The 18,837-nt window shown below is 45.4% G+C and overlaps 1 protein-coding gene across 8 annotated transcripts in view; it reads right to left on the reverse strand.

Annotated features, from left to right (window-relative positions):
• The window catches only part of CDC25A (cell division cycle 25A), a 33,959-nt gene extending 22,581 nt beyond the window's left edge, over positions 1-11,378 (reverse strand). For 2 of the 8 annotated variants that reach the window (XR_010947011.1, XM_067754232.1), the window contains exons 1-8: positions 10,727-11,378; positions 9,642-9,715; positions 8,103-8,145; positions 7,583-7,619; positions 6,976-7,077; positions 4,591-4,710; positions 1,335-1,469; positions 748-822 (exon numbers count right to left, since the gene is read on the reverse strand). Coding sequence is in view for 7 of the 8 variants with exons in the window: in XM_067754232.1 (XP_067610333.1) it covers positions 748-822; positions 1,335-1,469; positions 4,591-4,710; positions 6,976-7,077; positions 7,583-7,619; positions 8,103-8,145; positions 9,642-9,715; positions 10,727-10,896 (756 nt within the window). In the remaining variant the exon portion in view is untranslated. Of the gene's footprint in view, positions 1-747; positions 823-1,334; positions 1,470-4,590; positions 4,711-6,975; positions 7,078-7,582; positions 7,620-8,102; positions 8,146-9,641; positions 9,716-10,190; positions 10,213-10,726 lie in introns of those variants that run through there. The other 6 variants (XM_067754229.1, XM_067754227.1, XM_067754228.1 and 3 more) reach the window with 5 other exon arrangements.
• Positions 11,379-18,837: the final 7,459 nt, after the last annotated feature.

Below are 18,837 nucleotides of genomic sequence, written 5' to 3' on the forward strand. Positions count from 1 at the left end.
CCAGTCCATAATATCTATCACAGTCTGAGTCTCCTCCTTCTACTGGGTGTTCTCTGAATGTGCTCCAGTCTCTCCACATTCTCTCAGCTGTGGAAAGTAAAACAATACGGTAGTCCAGTGTGTCCTCTCCTTCCCCATCAGAACAGGGCAGGGCTAACATCTCCTTTTTCTGTTCTGGGCCAGGGTTCTCCAGTCAACACTCCTAAGGAAGGATAGCGCTATCTGCTACAGAGCCATCAGCTGGGTGGGTACAGATGGTACCTGTAGCAGAAGTCTTTCTATTCCTGCTGCCTGAGATCAAATTCCTTGTCAGATACAAACTGCTCACCCACGAAGCTGTCAGTTAAAATCTAAGCTGATACCAAATCTGACAGAGTTTGAGAATAACTGAGTCTCTTAAATTCAGTTTAGCAGGTATTTTCCAGCACTATCCAGTGATCTTAAAGAAGTTAATAGAGAGGTCAGAGTTGTATAGAAAAGACATTAACTGACCAAGAACAGTTGAGATGAACTAGAAATTATAAAAACAAGAACTGCATGCATTTTATATTACCCAGACTTCCTCACACTCCAATGAGGACAAAAACAAAAACAAAAACAACTCCAAACAAACTTGAAAAAACAGTGTGCATTAACACCAGGAAACACTAGCGACCAGTCAAGGGAAAGGCCCATAGACCCAACCACAGAATCTCAAAAGAAACAATTTTGATTCCTGTGGCTCCCTCTAGACACACTGGGACTTACCAGGTTTGTAGTTCTTCTCATGACAAGGGGAGCTGTCCAGAGGCTTGCCATGCAGGACGGGGTCTCTTCATCATTCTAAACAAAGAAAAATGGCGTCACAAAGGTCCAGCAGAGACAACATTAATTTAAATGCTTTAGAATTCTTCCTGCAGAATACCAGAAAGACCTGGATAGGAAGCATTCTAATGTTCACCCCCTTCCCCGTCCCCAACATTTTAAGGTCAGAAAAGAGTAACACTTAACAGTCCCGTTATCTGAGCATAGCTAAAGGTATGCCCCTGAGGGACCGTGAGGAGGCACCCTGTTCTCCTCAGCTTTACGCCACGTGGCAGCTATTCTTCCACTGTTCCTGATTCATATCTCTTGCCAGAAAAATGGATTGTCAGCTCCTTCAGGGTAAGAAGAATCACATCAGTGTCTTCTTTTGAACTCCTCCATAGGATTTAATCAGGCTAGAAGCAGAGTCTCAATAAATTCCCAACAAATGAATAAAAATATCCGCCAGTTGGGGGATCACTGTTCCTTTTCAGATGACTTCTCTCCAGGGTAGTCAGTAAAATGGATGGGAAAACACACACACATAGTACCTTCAGATTCTCTCCATCGAGAAGATCCATGAAGCCATCATCCTCATCAGACAAAGTGGCAGTCACAGGGGAGTGGGGCATAAAAAAAGGAGTGAAATGCCCTGGTTCACTGCCATCTCTTTCATTTGAGGAAAGCTACAAGACAGAATTCATGGCTTGTTAATAAATAATTAGCTTTGACTTCCTTGGATGGGTCACTAGTTTTTATGAGGAAAACATATTATATTTTTTGTAAGAAGTTTTAGCAGCTCTAATCAAAGGAAAATGAAACCTAAGATTATAAATGAATTGATGTCCACACACAGTTCTGAGTAGAGTCAGGCCAAGTAGCCTTCACAAAGAACACTCCCCAGGAGCAATTCACCTTACAGTGAGATCTGGGGCTAGCCTCTTGTGAAGGGCAAGGTTTGTTTTTTCTGAGGATCATAATTGGTGAACAGGGATCAGCATGGGGGTTGTGACAAAGTGATAATCTGCTAAAATGAGGAAGGGTGAGAAGATACCAAGTCTCTATGGAAACCACAGAATGGACTAGAGAATGCTTCTGTAACTCCAGTTCTGACAGAGGGATATAAAGTCAAGAAAGTTCTAGAAAGTCCATCCTAGGGACTTCTCTGGTGGTCCAGTGGTTAAGAATCCACCTTCCAATGCAGGGGACACAGGTTCGATCCCTGGTTGGGGAACTAAGATCCCACATGCCATGGGGCAACTAAGCCAGAACGCCACAACTAGAGAGCCCACGTGTCGCCAACTACAGAGCCCACGTGCTCTGGAGCCCATGTGCTGCAACTAGAGAGAAGCCTGCGAGCTGCAACGAAAGATCCCGCATGCCGCAACAAAGAAAGTCCATCCTAGACTTGGAACTGGAATTTAAATGACAGTTGCTCACTTTTAACTGAGGAATTACTTGTGCCAGACACTAGGATATAACCTTTTATGTATAATCCCATTTAAGCCTCACAATACACTAAGGGTAGTTAATCCTGTTCTTTTTATTTAACGAATCAGGAAACCAATGCTTAAGAGAGGTTACCAAGGTCACACAGCTCACCTGTTTGACCACAAAGCCCAAGCTTTTCTCCCCACTATACTCTCCCTAAGAGAGACCATTCCTGGAGTCAAAATATAGAGTATATCTCATTAAGCAACACTATCTTGTTTTTCAGGTAAAACCCCCATTATAAAATGAATATATATTTAGTATAGAAAATTTATAAAAACCACTCAAAAATCTACCATCTAGAGATAAACACTGCTAATAAAAACATTGATGATAATGAATTATTTCTTTTCCAGGCACTTCCCAAAGCCAGGAAAAAAGTTCAGAGATAGATTTTTTTCTCTCCCATAGCATTTTTTTCTCTCCCATATTCTCTTTGGGGTATGAATGCATTAATCCTCAAGCAGCCCTCTGGTTTTCTGAGTAGATACCTCACCTAGGGGTCCTCTCTGCAGCTGGCCTACTCTGGTTCAGGCACTAGCTTTGCTTCACAATATAAAACAAGTTCTGGGTTGCCTCTCATCCTCCACAAGTGTACCTGAGCACACCCTGGGCACACTGCCAGTTTTTCAGCCAGCAGAGCCTAGGAGCAGGTAACTCTATCATGGGGCAGCACCCACTGAAGGCTCACCCTATGGTATAATACCAATTTCTGTAACCCAGCTTCTGGCGTTCCCAGGTGCAGATATGCTATAGAAAATGACAATCTCTGGACAGGACCTAATTCTTCCTCCATGATTCCTGCACCAAGGAGCCATTATGAGGAAATATAGATGGTGCTTAAAGACTAAAAGCAAGGATACAAAAGAACTACCCTCTGGGACTTCCCTGGTGGTCCAGTGGTTAAGAATCCGCCTTCTAATGCAGGGGACTCAGGCCCAATCCCTGGTCCGGGAACTAAGATCCCACATGCCACAGGGCAACTAACCCCGTACGCTCTAGAGCCCGCGTGCCATAACTAGAGAGCTCGCGTGCTACAACTACTGAGCTCGCACACTCTGGAGCCCGTTTACCACAACTAGAGAGCCCACGTGCCACAACTAGAGAGTCTGTGCGCTGCAAATACTAAGCCCGCATGCCACAACTAGAGAGAAGCCCCATGTACCGCAACAAAAGATCCCACATGCCACAACAAAGATACTACACGCCTCAACTAAGACCCAATGCAGCCAAATGAATAAATAAATATTTTTAAAAGAAAGAAGAAAGAAATACCCTCTGACATGATCAAAAGCCAAACCATTGCGCTTAGCACTGGCTTTCTTTCAGTTTGTACCCTCAGCACCTACAATTAGGGATGGCCAAGTGATTACAGGAAACCCTGGTGCTGTGTTCTTCAGGTGTACACTAGAGATATTTAGTTTTGGATACCCAGCTCTCAGAGGGTTACTGTGTACTTGGGAATCAGCAGACTGTTTAATTCTGGTCTTCATTTATCTGTGTCCTTTGGCAAATCACCCAACCTCCCTGACCATACTTTCCCAATCTGTAAAGTGGGGTAATTCCAGCTACTTCACAGGCTTATGAAGATTAAAGACAGGAGAACATAAATTGCTTTGTGCAAATGCTAGACAGAGTAGTGATACTAGCTGAACCTGAACCTCAGACCTTAAGCCAGACTGGAAAGCTGTATTTTCAGATGCAAGTTCCCAGGAAAACCTGGAAACCAAATGTGGTCATTTTGCTCAAGCTGGGCCTCTCTAGTCCATAGCTATCTGTCAGATCATCAGTAGGAAATTAGGAAGTAATGACAGTCTCTGGCAAGTAAATAACTGTGGGACAAGTGGCCCCAAATACTGTCAAGTAGCCTGATAGGCAATGGGTTCACTGGTATACATAATAGTTCTTAATAAACCAAGTTTGGAAGAAGACAAGTGCTCTCTTCAAACAAAATCATTCTGGGAAGTACCTCTCAGCATTCAGGACGCATCGTAAAAGACAAGTTTGAAGTAAGACATACAATCCCACCATACATACATTCAGAAGAATGACCCAGGACGCCTGCAGAATTCCCATAATTGACAAGGTCAAATATTCCTTGCTCAAGTCCAATATTTCAAACATATCACCTCTCACTTCTGCTTCTGCCTGTCTGCTCTCCAGACACAGCAGAAACACGAAAAATGTGAGTCTAGTTTCAAAAAACAAAGTCAAGGTAAAGACAGCAAGAGCTACTGCTTCAACTCTAGGTTAAAGAGGGTGCTTTCATCTCTTCCCATCAGAAACTCCCAGGACTATGAAAGCCAGAGCACGTACCATCCGAGCTGGGGCAGAGTTCTGCCTCTGTGTGAAGAGATCTTTACCCTCCTGCAGTCCATGAGCATGCAGGCAACCTCGAGATGCAGGTCTTACTGGCTTCTTAAACTCAAAGGCTTCCTGCAAGACGGTATAAATTGAGACATCATCCACTGTCTATGAAAACCAGCTCTAGGGTCTCAGCTATAGCTTCAGGAAACAAGCAAGGGAGTGGGTATTGATCACCTGCCTCCAAACCCATTTCTGATCTAATTCCAATACTGGATCTGTGTAATTAAGAATTTCAAAGATTCTGTCAAAAGCTAACTTCTAATACAGCACTTTTTTCTCTTACCACAAACACTTTATTTCCTAATAAACACATGAGTATCTGCCAGGTACACAAAACACTATAAGCTAAAAACTAAATCAACAACTGTCTATCAACTATACTTCAATTAAAAAAAAAACTTTCTAGGGCTTCCCTGGTGGCACAGTGGTTGAGAGTCTGCCTGCCGATGCGGGGGACACAGGTTCATGCCCCGGGCCGGGAAGATCCCACATGCCGCGGAGCGGCTGCGCCCGTGAGCCATGGCCGCTGAGCCTGCGCGTCCGGAGCCTGTTGCTCCGCAACGGGAGAAGCCACAACAGTGAGAGGCCCGCGTATCGCAAATAAAAAAAACTTTCTAAAATCGAAAGCAATTTCATTTCAATATAATTGAATAGGAATAAAAACTTTTCAGTCTAAACTTAAAAGAGGGCTTTATATTTTCCATCTTCTTCCTACCAATAGGAGATAATTAAGTGGAAAACACTTAAAGTTACTGCTTTCCATACTAAAAGCAATGGGGAAAAAAACTAACGACAACATAATGACTATAGCTAACACTTCTGGATGATAAGAGAGTAAATCCTAGGAGTCCTCATCACAAGGAGAAAAGTTTCCCCTTTTCCTTTCTTTTCCTTTTATTGTATCTATATGAGAAGATGGATGTTAGTTGAACCTACTGTGGTAATCATTTCACAATACATGTAAATCAAGCCATCATACTGTATGCCTTAACTTTACAGTGATAAATGTCAATTATTTCTCATTAAAACGGGAAAAAAAAACCAAAAACCGTTCTGGTTTATTCAACCACTTGGATGAATCTCACATAATGTTGAGTGAAAGCCAGAAGTGATAGAATACATACTGTATGATTTCATTTACTTAAAGTTTAATAGCACTAATAATTCCCCTACCCTAAAATATCCACTGAAGAACTTGTTAAGCACAGCTAACATCACAGAGTATTTACATGCCCATACAGTGCTTTCAGTGCATTAGCTCATTTATCCATCCGATCATCCCCACTTTAGAGATGAGGAAACTAGGCCCATAGGTTAAGTGATGTGCCGAAGATCTGGCTTCATAACCCGACTGGACAACTCCAGAGCAAGAGCTCTTTAACCTATGCTGTTTCCCCTCCAGAATGAAGCTCTAAGCAGGCAACCCTGGGAGAAGCCAACCTGGGGTTGTGGGGAGAGAGACCAGGCATGAGTACAATAGCATTAGACTGTTTGGTTAAATGTACTACACAGAGGGAGACGTAGTGTTCTAAGCACTCAAGGCAGGAACTCATTTCTGTATCTCCCTCAGGACATCTTGCAAGTTGCCAAAGGAATCACTGGGAGAGTTCATGGAAGCAGTAGGTTCTGGAAGTATTAAGTCTGGAAGATTATAAGAAGTATGATATGGAAATAAATAGATATGGAAATACAGTGAGAAAGAAGACTGGGAAAGCTGAGCTGATTCACTGAACTCTTTTGGTGCCTACTCTGTGCAAGGGGCCCCGCCAGGTGTGAGAAAAGCCAGGCCAGGACGTTCTTGGACTTTTGGCTGCACCACCCCAACTCACCTTCTAAGCTACCATTTCAGTTACTCTGAGATCCCCTGGGACTTGTTGGCTCTGTTCTTTCAAATACTGTCAAGAAGCATTTCCCTAAACTTCTAACTCATCCCAGGGTCAGCACAAAGAGGCAAGGAAGGCCTGGCCAGACCCTTCCAGATAAAGTGTTCATGGATATAATTCCTACTCAGAGCTACCTTCTGAGCAACTCCTACCTGCCAGGAACCATTTGAAATGCTTTATCTACATTATCCTTATTTAATTCCCACAATAATCCTAAAAGGGACTGTTACTCCTATTTCACAAAGAAACAAAGAAGGCTAAAAAAAAGCCAAGGTCACAGCCAGCAAGCAGTAGGATTCAAATCTAAGTTTTTCTGACTCCAAAGACCATCATGACTTTGGTGAAGGTTTAGTCTCCCAGGAAGCAGCCAGCCCAGCTACTTCTCCATAAGCCATGAACACTTGTGGGTTTGACCTGCGCCCCCAGGTGAGTAGATTAACGCCACACTCACGTTTTCCTTGTTCTCATCCTGGTCAATTAGCTGAAAGACATCATGGTCAAGAGAATCAGAATGGCTCCTCTTCAGAGCTGGGCTACACCCCAAGAGCTTCTGCTATTAAAGTGAAAAGAGGAATTAGGGTACATAAATGAAAATTCAATGGAAACTCAGTTCTAAAAGAAAAAAACATATGGTGGTGGTGGGTTGGGGAGACCTAGCCCCTCATACACTGCAGTGGGTAACCAGTAAATGTGCCTAGGGCTCCACCTTGAGAGAACACAAGATAGAAGTTCCCACTACATGGATTTACACCTAACTTCACAACGTCTACAGCCCTCTCAGCAAGGACTTAGGTACCAAATCAACCCCAAAATAACATCACTTACATAAAAAGAACCTCCTTCCTGGTTGGATAAAACTCTAATAGTTAGAGATGGAAGAAAAAGCCCTCAAGAGGTAGCCATTATTGAAGTTGCTTTAGGTAGAGTGTTTTGAATGTTTATGAGACAAAGTAAGGAAAAGCAGTCTGTATAAATTAAGGTCTACTATCAAGGTTATACTGGTAGCTAAGGGGCAGATAATAGGTATTGGCTCAAAATAAACAAGGGAACTAACTTACAGGCAGAGAATTTATTCTCCTCATGGGATTTTCAAGGCTGTAACGAAATCAGAAAGTAAATAATGAGAATAAAGCAAGTAAAGAGGTATACATATTAGCAGATGCAAACCTATAGTTTGGTGGGGTGAGGGGAGAGTCAAACATTCCCATTTTAGGCAAGATGGAAAAATAGATTTCTGAAGCTGTCTTGTTCTCATAAGCATCTCCACCGCTGGGCTTCTAGTGAAAAAAGCAAGCCCAGGTCTTCTCTTAAAATATACACGTTCTAGGGCTTCTCTGGTGGCACAGTGGTTGAGAGGCTGCCTGCCGATGCAGGGGACACGGGTTCGGGCCCCGGTCCGGGAGGATCCCACATGCCACGGAGTGGTTGGGCCCGTGAGCCATGGCCGCTGGGCCTGAGCGTCCAGAGCCTGTGCTCCGCAACGGGAGAGGCCACAACAGTGAGAGGCCCGCGTACCACAAAAAAATAAATAAATAAAGTTTTTCTAAACACAAATATTTAAAAGCAGTGAATACGTACTTTTCTTTACTATCCAAGGGCCCAGGAGAATCCAGACAGAAGCCTGTGGGAAATTCAAACAAACAAACAAAACACCTCTCAGGATTTAATACATGATGCACCACTTTGTCATTGAAATAAATAAATAAAACTACTAGTACTGTTTCTTTAAGGCCATCAACAAAGGCTCATGGCTTGGACTTTTGACAGAATTGAAGTTGAGTCTCCATGATTGCCAAAACTTTTGTAAAAGTCTAAATATTTTCATAGTATATCTACTCATCCTTTCCTACTTGCAAATAGCATCATGGAAAACAGGATTTGAGGAGAGTGAATTAAACCAAACCTCGTGACTTATTTACAAAACAGAAACAGACTCACAGATGTAGAAAACAAATTTATGTTACCAAAGGGGGAAAGGAGGAGGTGGAGGGGATAAATTAGGAGTTTGGGATTAGCAGATACAAACTACTACATATAAAATAGATAAACACCAAGGTCCTACTGTATAGCACAGGGAACGATATATATTCAATATCTTGTAATAACCTATAATGAAAAAGAACTATATATATGTATAACTAAATCACTTTGCTGTACACCAGAAACTAACACAACATTGTAAATCAACTATACTTCAATCAAAATAAAAAAAAGTTCCTAAACCAAACCTCATGATTGCTTCGTTATTCAGATAGAGGTTACCCAGGCTAACTTTCTGTGAGTTCCAACCACGGAAAGAATAGGTACCTGTTTTCTGGAATAGTTTTGGTTTCAAATATCTTATATCCTGTCAGATCATATGCACAACTCAGCGGGTTGGAAAATACAATTATGTTCTCTGACAAGCAAGGCAAGTATTTATTGCCTTCAACAAAATAACATAAAGTGAGGTGCTCAACTCACCAACGGCAGCAGAATAGAGGAGACACTGCTCAGCATGGCCCAGAGCCACCAGGGCCTGCCTAGCACACACCTTTCCTCCATGATGTCTAAATAATCGTACAGGAAGTTAGGTGTTACTGCTCCTGACATTCTCCCTTGCCAAACTGCCACAATCCTATCCCTGGTTCTTAAGAAGCCTACATTTTAAGACTTTTGCTCTTGCAGTTCCCTAACCTAAAGCATCTGTGCAAATATACCTTGCAGTAACATGAACTTATGGATTACAATAAAATGCACTGGCACAGTTTCTCCATAGCAGGCTCACTGAAATAATTTCATTATATATCCAATAATTTACTCAGCATTTTAACCAATAAGATTTCCTGAATGCCACGTAGAGTGGTATGGTTAATTTCACACTATTACTCATCCTCAACACCAAGCACAAACCACCTCCCTGTGGCCACTTGACACGTTTCTTCTCTTCATAAACTGCCACAGGGGCTCCTTTGTACTGTTGTTAAGGGTGTTTGTAACTCAATGCCGGACTTTTCTGTTTACTATCTCAACTCACCAAACTAAGTTTCTAGGTGAAAGCGCACATTTCAGCAAATTCCAAGTATTGCTTCCCACACGGCAGACACATGATAAAAATGTTTAAGACTAAAAGAATACCTGAATCAGTTGATTCCGAGGAGCCCATTCTCTGCAGACAGCTATTCCTCACCTCCAGGGGCTGTTCATACTCACTGAAACCAAGAAAAGTAACACTCTCTATAGCTCTAGGACATAATTAAAAGGTTACATACAGGAGACAGGCCATGACATGGCAAGTTGCCATGCTGCCATCAACCATCATTACTTTCAGACCACACCACAGAACACTTGGCCACCCAGAACACCCAGTTAGCACTTGAGCATAAAAGGAGATGAGAAAAGAGTGGGTTAGCATGGTCTGGGTCACACTATAGGACAGGACGACAAAGAAGACTATTGGAGTATTTCCTGAAATGAGAGCATGTGTTCTAGGTACTGAGCTAGGAGCAGGGGTGAATAGGACAAGTTCCTGCTTTTCAGAGATTGGAAAAGACATGTGCTTATTTAGAAAATGTGACGTCCAAGATTGAAGAGAAAGCAGTTTCACCAGAAAAACGGTGGGATGCATTTTTTGCAATAAGGAAAACAGCAGGGAAATTTGTGGCATGGAAAGTTGAATAAAAAGACCTGGTCTTAGGAAAGCATCGGGGTGGACATCAGGAAGGTGCACGGGGCGAGGGATTGCGACGATTTCGCAAACGCCAGGAAAGAAAATGCCACGTCCCTTTGCTGAAAAGGAAACAAAGCTCACAGGATACTAAGCTCCTACGAGGTGGCTCAGCAAAGGGTGGAAGTGAGCGCCTAGGAGGGCCTGCTCTTCCCGCGTGGAGGGAGATTTCAAAGAGCTTCCTGGAATAGGGACAGAAGAGCACAGGGCAATCCGAAAGGGGTGGCGAAGGTGGGGAGTCGGGGCAGACCCACCCCCTACCGGGCCCGGCTCGGGGCTGAGAGCGGCCCTAGAGGGTCCGAACGGCCTCTCCCGCCCAACATTCGGCCTGGGGGGGGGGGGCGGATGCACATGGCGGGCCCCCGCCGGTGGGGCCGCCCCCAAGCGGCGGACAGGCAGGTCTCGCTCTTCTCCCGGCCTGTTTCCCGGCCCGATCTACCCGAAAGCCGTCTGGGAGGCCAGCGGCCTGAGGCACCGCTCTTCGGTCCCTCCTCACCTGCCCAGTCCCTGCAGCTGGTCCATGGTGACCGTCAGGCTGGTGACAGGCGACAGGCCCCCGGCGGCTGGCGTGCTGAACAGCGCCTTCACGACGGGCTGCGGTGCGGGAGGGGGGCTGCAGGCGAAGAGCAGGCGGCGGCGGTGCGGGGGCTCCGGGCCCAGTTCCATGGCGGCGCCCTGCCTCCCAGGGATTCTGCTCCCTCTTCCTCCGCCTCTGCCGCGCCCGCCCCGCCCCGCCCCGCCGGCACTGGCCTCGGCCGCGCGCCCCACTGCCGGCGCCCGCGGGTCAAACACAAACACGACCCCGCGGTTCAGGGACGCGGCTGCCGCGGGCAAGCGAAGAGGACGGGCGGGTGTCCGGACTCGGCAGGCGCCAGCCACAGGCGCGAGCGCTTCCCCTCACTCCGCGAGGCCGGCGGGCGGGCGCCGGCAACCTGAAGATTAAATCCAAACAAGCGGGGCAGGTCTAGGAGGGAGAGCGGCTAGACCGCGAGGCCACGGCCCGGTCTCACACTCTCTTCACTCTTCTTTCACTCTCTTGCCCAGCCCGGGAGTGCTGAAAACCAGGCCGACCTTCACCTCCCTCCCGGGCTGTCGCTGCCGAGGTGGCCTTTCGCGGTAATAGCTGCTCACTAGGGCCTGCCAATGCCCCGCCCTCCCTTTCCTAGTTGGCGCCAAACGGAATCCACCAATCAGTAACCAGTTCTCCTCCTCGCACAGGAATGGCAGCTAGGCTGGACCAATGAGAGGGGAAGAAGGAAGCAGCTCGCGGGACTCCGCGAGGTCACCCCTCCTCAGAAAGGGGAGGGGCCTAGAGGGGACCTGAGCTCCTCTGAGCCAGAGTGGCTCGGAGGTCAATGAAAACTCCCAGCTGAACCTGCGAGGCGCCGGGGGAGACCGGAAGCCCCTCTTGACCCATTGCATGGTGGGAAGCGTAGTTCGCACAGCCAGCGGCAGTCCAGTCACTACTTACCCCCGTTAGGCCAAAGCTATGTCGGCCGCCCGTCCCGCGCTCCGCAAACTGAGGAAATGTGGAGGGTGGAGAAGGCGGTCCGGGCCCTTCTCCCACCCTGGGCCTCCAGGCCCTAATTTTATCGCGAGAGAGGGAAGTGAATGACCCAAGGACTGGGCGCTGCCTCCTGAACACCAGGGCCCAACTCTGGACCGCTGACTCCTGTCCAACAGGTAGTTCTGGCCATGAGTCGCTGACCACAAGACTTAACCCTACGGCCTGGACTGTGGGCCTCGGCATTGTTTGCTCACCTCCATTTTAGCTCTTGTATAATACTTTTCTCAGAATCATTTCCTTCTCTCCCACCCTTTCTTACCTCATTGGGATAGCAATACCGTAAATATAATAATAGCTAATGCTTATGTAGTGCTTAGGTCCCCGTGTTCCAAGGGCTTTATCTATTAATTCGTTTGATTCTTTTTTTAAAAATTTATTTATTTTTGGCTGCGTTGGGTCTTCGTTGCTGCGCGTGGGCTTTCTCGTTGTGGGGAGCGGGGGCTACTCTTCGTTGTGGTGCACGGGCTTCTCACTGCGGTGGCTTCTCGTTGCTCTAGGGCGCAGGCTCAGTAGTTGTGGCACATGGGCTCAGTAGTTGTGGCTCACGGGCTCTAGAGCGCAGGCTCAGTAGTTGTGGCACATGTGCTTAGTTGCTTCGAGGCATGTGGGATCTTCCTGGACCAGGGCTCGAACCCATGTCCCCTGCATTGGCAGACAGATTGTTAACCACTCTGCCACCAGGGAAGCCCTAATTCGTTTAATTCTTAAACAGTTCTGTGAGACAGGAATTGTCCCCATTTTATAGATGACCAGATTTGTTGTTATATCCTCTGTACCAGTGGCAACTCCTAGAATGAATGATTTTATGAGAGAGGCAGAGGTACAGCAATCAGTCCTTAAGAGGACTTGTCTTTAGATAGCATGTTTAGAGCAAATACTCTTGATTATTTAGATTGTATATTTATTTTAGGTGTCTGGTTGAGATTATGACCACTACCTCTGTTTTGGGCCTACCGTTAAATTCATTAAATATTTCTTTAAAAAGCTTTTGCTGGGGTGGAGGGATAAATTAGGAGGATGGGATTAACATATATACACTACTATATGTAAAATAGATAATGAACAAGGACCTACTGTATAGCACAGGAAACTATACTCAATATTTTGTAATAACCTGTAAGGGAAAAGAATATGAAAAAGAATGTATATATGTATAACTAAATCACTGTGCTGTACATCTGAAACTAACATAACATTGTAAATCAACTATGCTTCAACTAAAAAAATAAATAAAAAGCTTTTGCTTTCAAAGGTTTGTATTATGCAAATAATACAAAATAATTATAGCCTTAGAAAATACAGATAGTTATAATTTTAAAAAATCATCCATAATTCTACCATCTTCAAAGAAACAATGGTCAACATTTTGAACTTTTTGTATGGACATACACTATAATTATACAGTCAATATTTGTTTCATGGTTAAAGGAATGGAAAGTCCTTGCCCGAGCAGACATTTCCTGAATGGGATTTGCCCAAGTAGGTTGACATACTGAAGCATTTCCACCAGCAATCCAAGTATTGGAATGAAAACTGTGTCCGAAATGTTAGAGAACCTTTTTTGTTTTTCCTTTCTAAATGTTGTTGGGGACTTCCCTGGCGGTCCAGTGGCTAAGACTCCACGCTCCCAATGCAGGGGACCTGGGTTCGATCCCTGGTCAGGGAACTGCATCCCACGTGCCGCAACTAAGAGTTCACATGCCGAAACTAAAGATCCCGTACACAGCAACAAAGATCCCAGTTTGTCGCAACTAAGACCCGGTGCAGCCAAATAAATAAATAAATATATAAATTTTTTTTTTAAAAGGTTGATGAAGTGTTGAGGATGACTTTTTTTTTTTTTAAGGTTTGCGTACATGGATTGTGAAATAAAAGCAAAAGAAAAGGAATAATTTAACCAAACCCTTTTCCCCATTCACTCAGGAATGCTCTCCAAAGTCCTGGAGCAGCTCTGGGGGGAAGGGAAGAGACCTGCGCTGTGAATTGAGAGGTCTGAATTCTAATCTAGCTCTGCTTTGGGGCAAGTCGATTTTTGTTCACTCGTTCATTCAGTCTCTACTGTGAGCCTACCAATTTGCCAGATCCAAACAGACAGGGTTAATGCTTCCTTGGAGATTTGCCTGGAATACTCTTCTTCACTCAGCTAACACCCACCCTTTTAAGAAAGCTCTACCGTCAGATACTGTCATTGACACATTCCCCTGTTACCATCCACATTCCAGGCACCACGTGTTTACACTGGTTTCTGTGATAATTTAATCCCCCTCAAAAAAAGATAATAAACGCAAAAGGATAGGGACCCCCCCCTTTCGTTTTCTCTACTCTAGTGCCTGATTCAGGGAAACCCTCAGCACATAATAGATCGAATACATGCTGCGAAGAAAAAGTGTGACTGCTTTGAGAGTGTTTAAGAAGGGAATTTAATCTGGTGTGGTACCGTCAGGGAATCTCTGAGGAAGTGTCCGGGAGGATAAGTCCTTAGGAGGTGGAAGAAAGCGTGTTCTGGGCAGAGGGACAGAACCTAAGCAAAATCTCTGAGGCTGGGAGGAGTCCCCCCCTCCCCACCTTGTGGCAGAGAACGAGGGGAGGGGTTGTTGCAGAGGGCACAGACTCTGCAGGGGCTTGTAGACCACATTCTGCAAATTTATCTCAAGGGCAATGGGAAATAATTGAAAGGTTTACATTTATATTTGAAAAAGATAACCCTGGCTGATTTAATATTTTACATGTGCCCATTCTTCTTTCACCCACCTGTGCTGTTAGCCAGATTGGATTTATTCTGCATGGTTACCTGAGGCAGTGTGAGCCTCCCTGGAGGTTTCAGATTAACACTGAAAAGGAAAGTCAGAACTAACAAAGCTTTCCAAGGTGGAATGAGCAGTCCACAAGTCTGTATCACCAGGGTCTTAGATGCTGTGGGGGTGAGGAGTACCTAGCATCGAGGGTTCCCAGATCCTAGTTCTACATTACAGTTATCTGGGGAGTTTTGACTTTTACTTAGTTATTTATTTACTGAGTTCGCAATCCATTTACATGGGACAAATTCAAATGATACCAAAAAAGGCCTAGACAAAATCTCCCTCCCATCCCTGTCTACCCTGTTTCCTCCCCGTTGGTCAGCACTGGCCAGCTTTGTGTGTGTGTGTCTCCTAGAGCCTGTGTCTGTGGTAACAAGTGCATGTACATATTCCGCCACACATACTTTTCATTTTTCATAGACGGCAACAACATGTTATAAACACTGTCCTGAATCTCGCTTTTTTCCACTTCATATATCTTGGAGTTGGTTCCATATTAACAGATAAATTTCCTCTTTTTTTTTTTTTTTTTATTGCTACCAGTTTGGGGAGCTTGTTTGAAAATAGAGATTCTCTGGTCTCCCTTGGATATTTTGACTTCATAGGCTTGGTGTAGGGCCCTGCCTGGAATATGTATAATCAGAAAGCTCTATGAATTGTTCTGAAACACAGGTTTGGGAACCACTTAACTGAATGACTTTTAAGGCCACTGAATTCCAGAGATCCCACACATTCTAATACATAATTTGTGTTTATCCTGGTTTGTGCTGGGTAACAAGCTCTGTAGGATGGTATTCTGAGCACAGGCTAAATCTTGTCTCATGGTTAAATGTCTGCTCTGGGATAACAAACTTTTCTAGCAGAAACCGCACCCCCACCCCTGCGCATTCTTTCGTGGGTGCTTCCTGAACAGTGAAACCCACCCCCAGTACTTTTTTGGCCTCCTGCGTTACGGCAGAGAACTCCCAAATTCCCGTTACTGATAGGAATATCTCGCCTGAATTCCTGCCCCACATCTGAATTCACCTAGAATGGCCCGCCGGCAACTCACAACTCTACTTACCTCAAGTCCACTTACTTCTCTTTCCTTCCTAACCGGACTTGTGACCCTGCCTAGTGCCCTTGGCAGGAAAAGGCACCTTCACCTGCCTGTTCTTCCCCCGCTGCTGACCTGATCTGGCTGGACTCCCAAGCCCTTGACCCGTAAATGCTCTTTCTAAATGCAAATCTGATCTCCTCTCACCCTCTGTTTGAAGCCCTTTCCTGTAACCCCCCAACTGCTTAAAGCAGGGGCTCCCATACGTTTTGGACCCATGACCTGGAACACACATATCAAAAAGTTTTCAATACATCATTTACCCAGTACTACCTGTAATACACTGTTTTCTCTTTTATTTTTGTGACTTAAAAATCCTAGCTATGAAAAAATTTGAAATTTTTAAAAAATCCTAGTTATGAATCCCTAAAATAAATGTGTTATGATGGCCTGTGACCTACACTTTGAAAAGCAGTGGCCGATAGGCTCAGTAAGCTAATAATGGTGTCAGCAGGACTCCTTTCATCTTAAAAGCTGTATGAAAAAATAAAGTGGGAATTCTCGGGCAGTCCAGTGGTTAGGACTCGGCGGTTTCACTGCCGTGGCCTGAGTTCAATCCCTGGTCAGGAACTAAGATTCCTCAAGCTGCTCGCAGAGTGGCCCCCCAAAAAAATCTCAGAAAAATTCCTTCCCATTCCTCTTGTTTTGTGTAGTTTATTACTTGGCTCAACATCCCTGTTCTTGCGTTCATTCACTCAACAAATGTTTATTCATTGCCTACTGGGACAAACCTTGTGCTAGAAATAAAATGCCACAATCCCTACCCTCAGCAGGCTTACATCTGCCAAATACAGTCTCACAGAGGAATGCTTGCAGTGATGAAAGCATTATCATGATAATGGATGCTGTCTGGGGCAGGCTGGTGGAGCTAGGAGGAGGGGTGGAGATGGAGACTCAGAAAGCTGGAGTGGGAAGGGAGGGGGGACTTCCCAAAGGAGATTAAAGCTACTGAAGCTTGAGGGTGTAGGTTGTTGGAAAAGGGTGATTCGGGGTGGGGTGAGGTGGGGTGATTTTTAAGGAGAGGAAAGAGGCCTCAGAAGCCAGGAGGTGAGGATACTACTTCTGCAGAATGGGCTCGTGGGAATGGCTGTGAGGACACAAGTGGGAGGAAGGAGACAATTCTTGAAAGATTGAGCATGCTGAAGGGATTGGCCTCATCCTGTGGACAGTGGAGGGTGTGGAGGGTGGATGAAAATTGCTGCAGGGTGGGTCAGTGGGGGAGAGTGGGGAAGCCTGGGGAACAAGGAAGGGGCTGTCCAAATAGTTCCGGTGGGGAATGGCAAGATCCTGAACCGAGGCGGTGGGAAGCGGGGTGAGGGCTCAACAATGGGAAGAGGGGTGTGAGTGACCTTAGGAGCTGAGGAAGGAGATGGAGCTCACTGGGTTTTGATAGCTGAGTCATTGAGGTGGGGGAGGGAACGGGAGGAGTCTAGAATGATTTCTAGGAAAGGACTTAAGCACCTGGGTGGGTGGTGGCATTATTTCAACAATAAGAGGCACAGTTCTTGGAGGAATCTGATGAGCTCAGTTTTGGGCTTGTCTACTGTCTGGGGTTGGCACTCGGGAGAGAGATTTGGAGTTCATTAGCATAAGGATGATAATGTCCACTGAGGGTGTGCAGGGAGTGTTTTAGGAGGCTGGCTCTGGAGGGCACCAGCACTGAAGCCTGGATGCAGCAGGAGAGGCCCAGGAAGGTGGGGCTGGAGAAGCCACCGCAAGGCAGGAGTGGCCAGTCTATGGTTCAATCCTGGTGACTGAAGGGAGTCACTGAAGGGGGCCACGCAGAGGTCTTCATCATGTTGAGTGAGCGGTAGAGGTGGGAGGTGAGGAAGAAGCCACAGGAAGGCTCTGGGATGGCAAGAGATGGCACAGAAGGTATAGTACAGTTCAAAGTGCACCAACAAGCACTTAAACAAATGTTCATAGCCATGTTATTCGTTTTAGCTCCAGCAGAGAGCAACCCAAATGCCTATCAACCATAGAATGGGTATCTGGAGGTTCTTTCATACAGCAATGAAAAGTAAAAACTACACCATTGGGACTTCCCTGGTGGCGCAGTGGTTAAGAATCTGCCTGCCAGTGCAGGGGACATGGGTTTGAGGCCTGGTCCGCGAAGATCCCACATGCCGCAGAGCAACTAAGCCCGTGCACCACAACTACTGAGCTTGCGCTCTAGAGCCCGCAAGCCACAACTACTGAGCCCACGTGCCACAACTACTGAAGCCCACGCACCTAGAGCCCGTGCTCCGCAACAAGAGAAGCCACCCCAATGAGAAGCCCGGGCACCGCAACGAAGAGTAGCCTCCACTCTAGAGAAAGCCCTCACAAGGCAACGAAGACCCAACGCAGCCAAAAATAAATAAATAAAATAAATAAATTTAAGAAAACAAAAAAAACTACACCATGGATCGATCTCACAATCGAGGTTGAGCGTAAGCTAGACATGGAAGAGGATATACTGTTTGACTCCGCAGCATAAAGTTAAACAAAGTCCTGCTTTTTAACCTTGGTAATAGAAATTAGGGTCCTGGTGATCTCTGGGGTGGTGGTGACTAGAAAAGGCCATGAGGAGGACTTTTTTTTTTTTAACATCTTTATTGGGGTATAATTGCTTTACAATGGTGTGTTAGTTTCTGCTTTATAACAAAGTGAATCAGTTATACAAAGTGAATCAGTTATACATATACATATGTTCCCAGACTCAAGAGGGAAGAGGAGGACTTTTTACATGAATGTGCTCACCTTGTGGAAATTCACTGAGCTGCAGGCTCCTGATTTGTTCACTTTTCTATATGAATAGTATATTTCAGTGAAATGTTTCCTGTTAGTAACAAAATAACTTTCCCTTGACCCCACTTTCCCCTCCAGCTATAGTCCTTTCCTTCATAATAAAACGCAAAAAAGTTGTCTCTAACTTCTCTCCTCCCATTTTCTCTCTTTTTTTTGGGAAAAGTATTTTTTTTATTAGTTATCTCTTTTATACATATTAGTGTATACATGTCAGTCCAAATCTCCCAACCTCCCATTTTCTCTTGAACCCACTCCAACCAGACATTCACCCTGCCGACTCCGTGGAAATGGCATCTGGCAAATTCTCCAGGGACCTTCATTTTGCTGAACCTCGTACCAATTCGTATGCCTGTCTT

This window comes from Pseudorca crassidens, chromosome 10 (assembly GCF_039906515.1).
Source record: "Pseudorca crassidens isolate mPseCra1 chromosome 10, mPseCra1.hap1, whole genome shotgun sequence".
NCBI lineage: Eukaryota > Metazoa > Chordata > Mammalia > Artiodactyla > Delphinidae > Pseudorca > Pseudorca crassidens.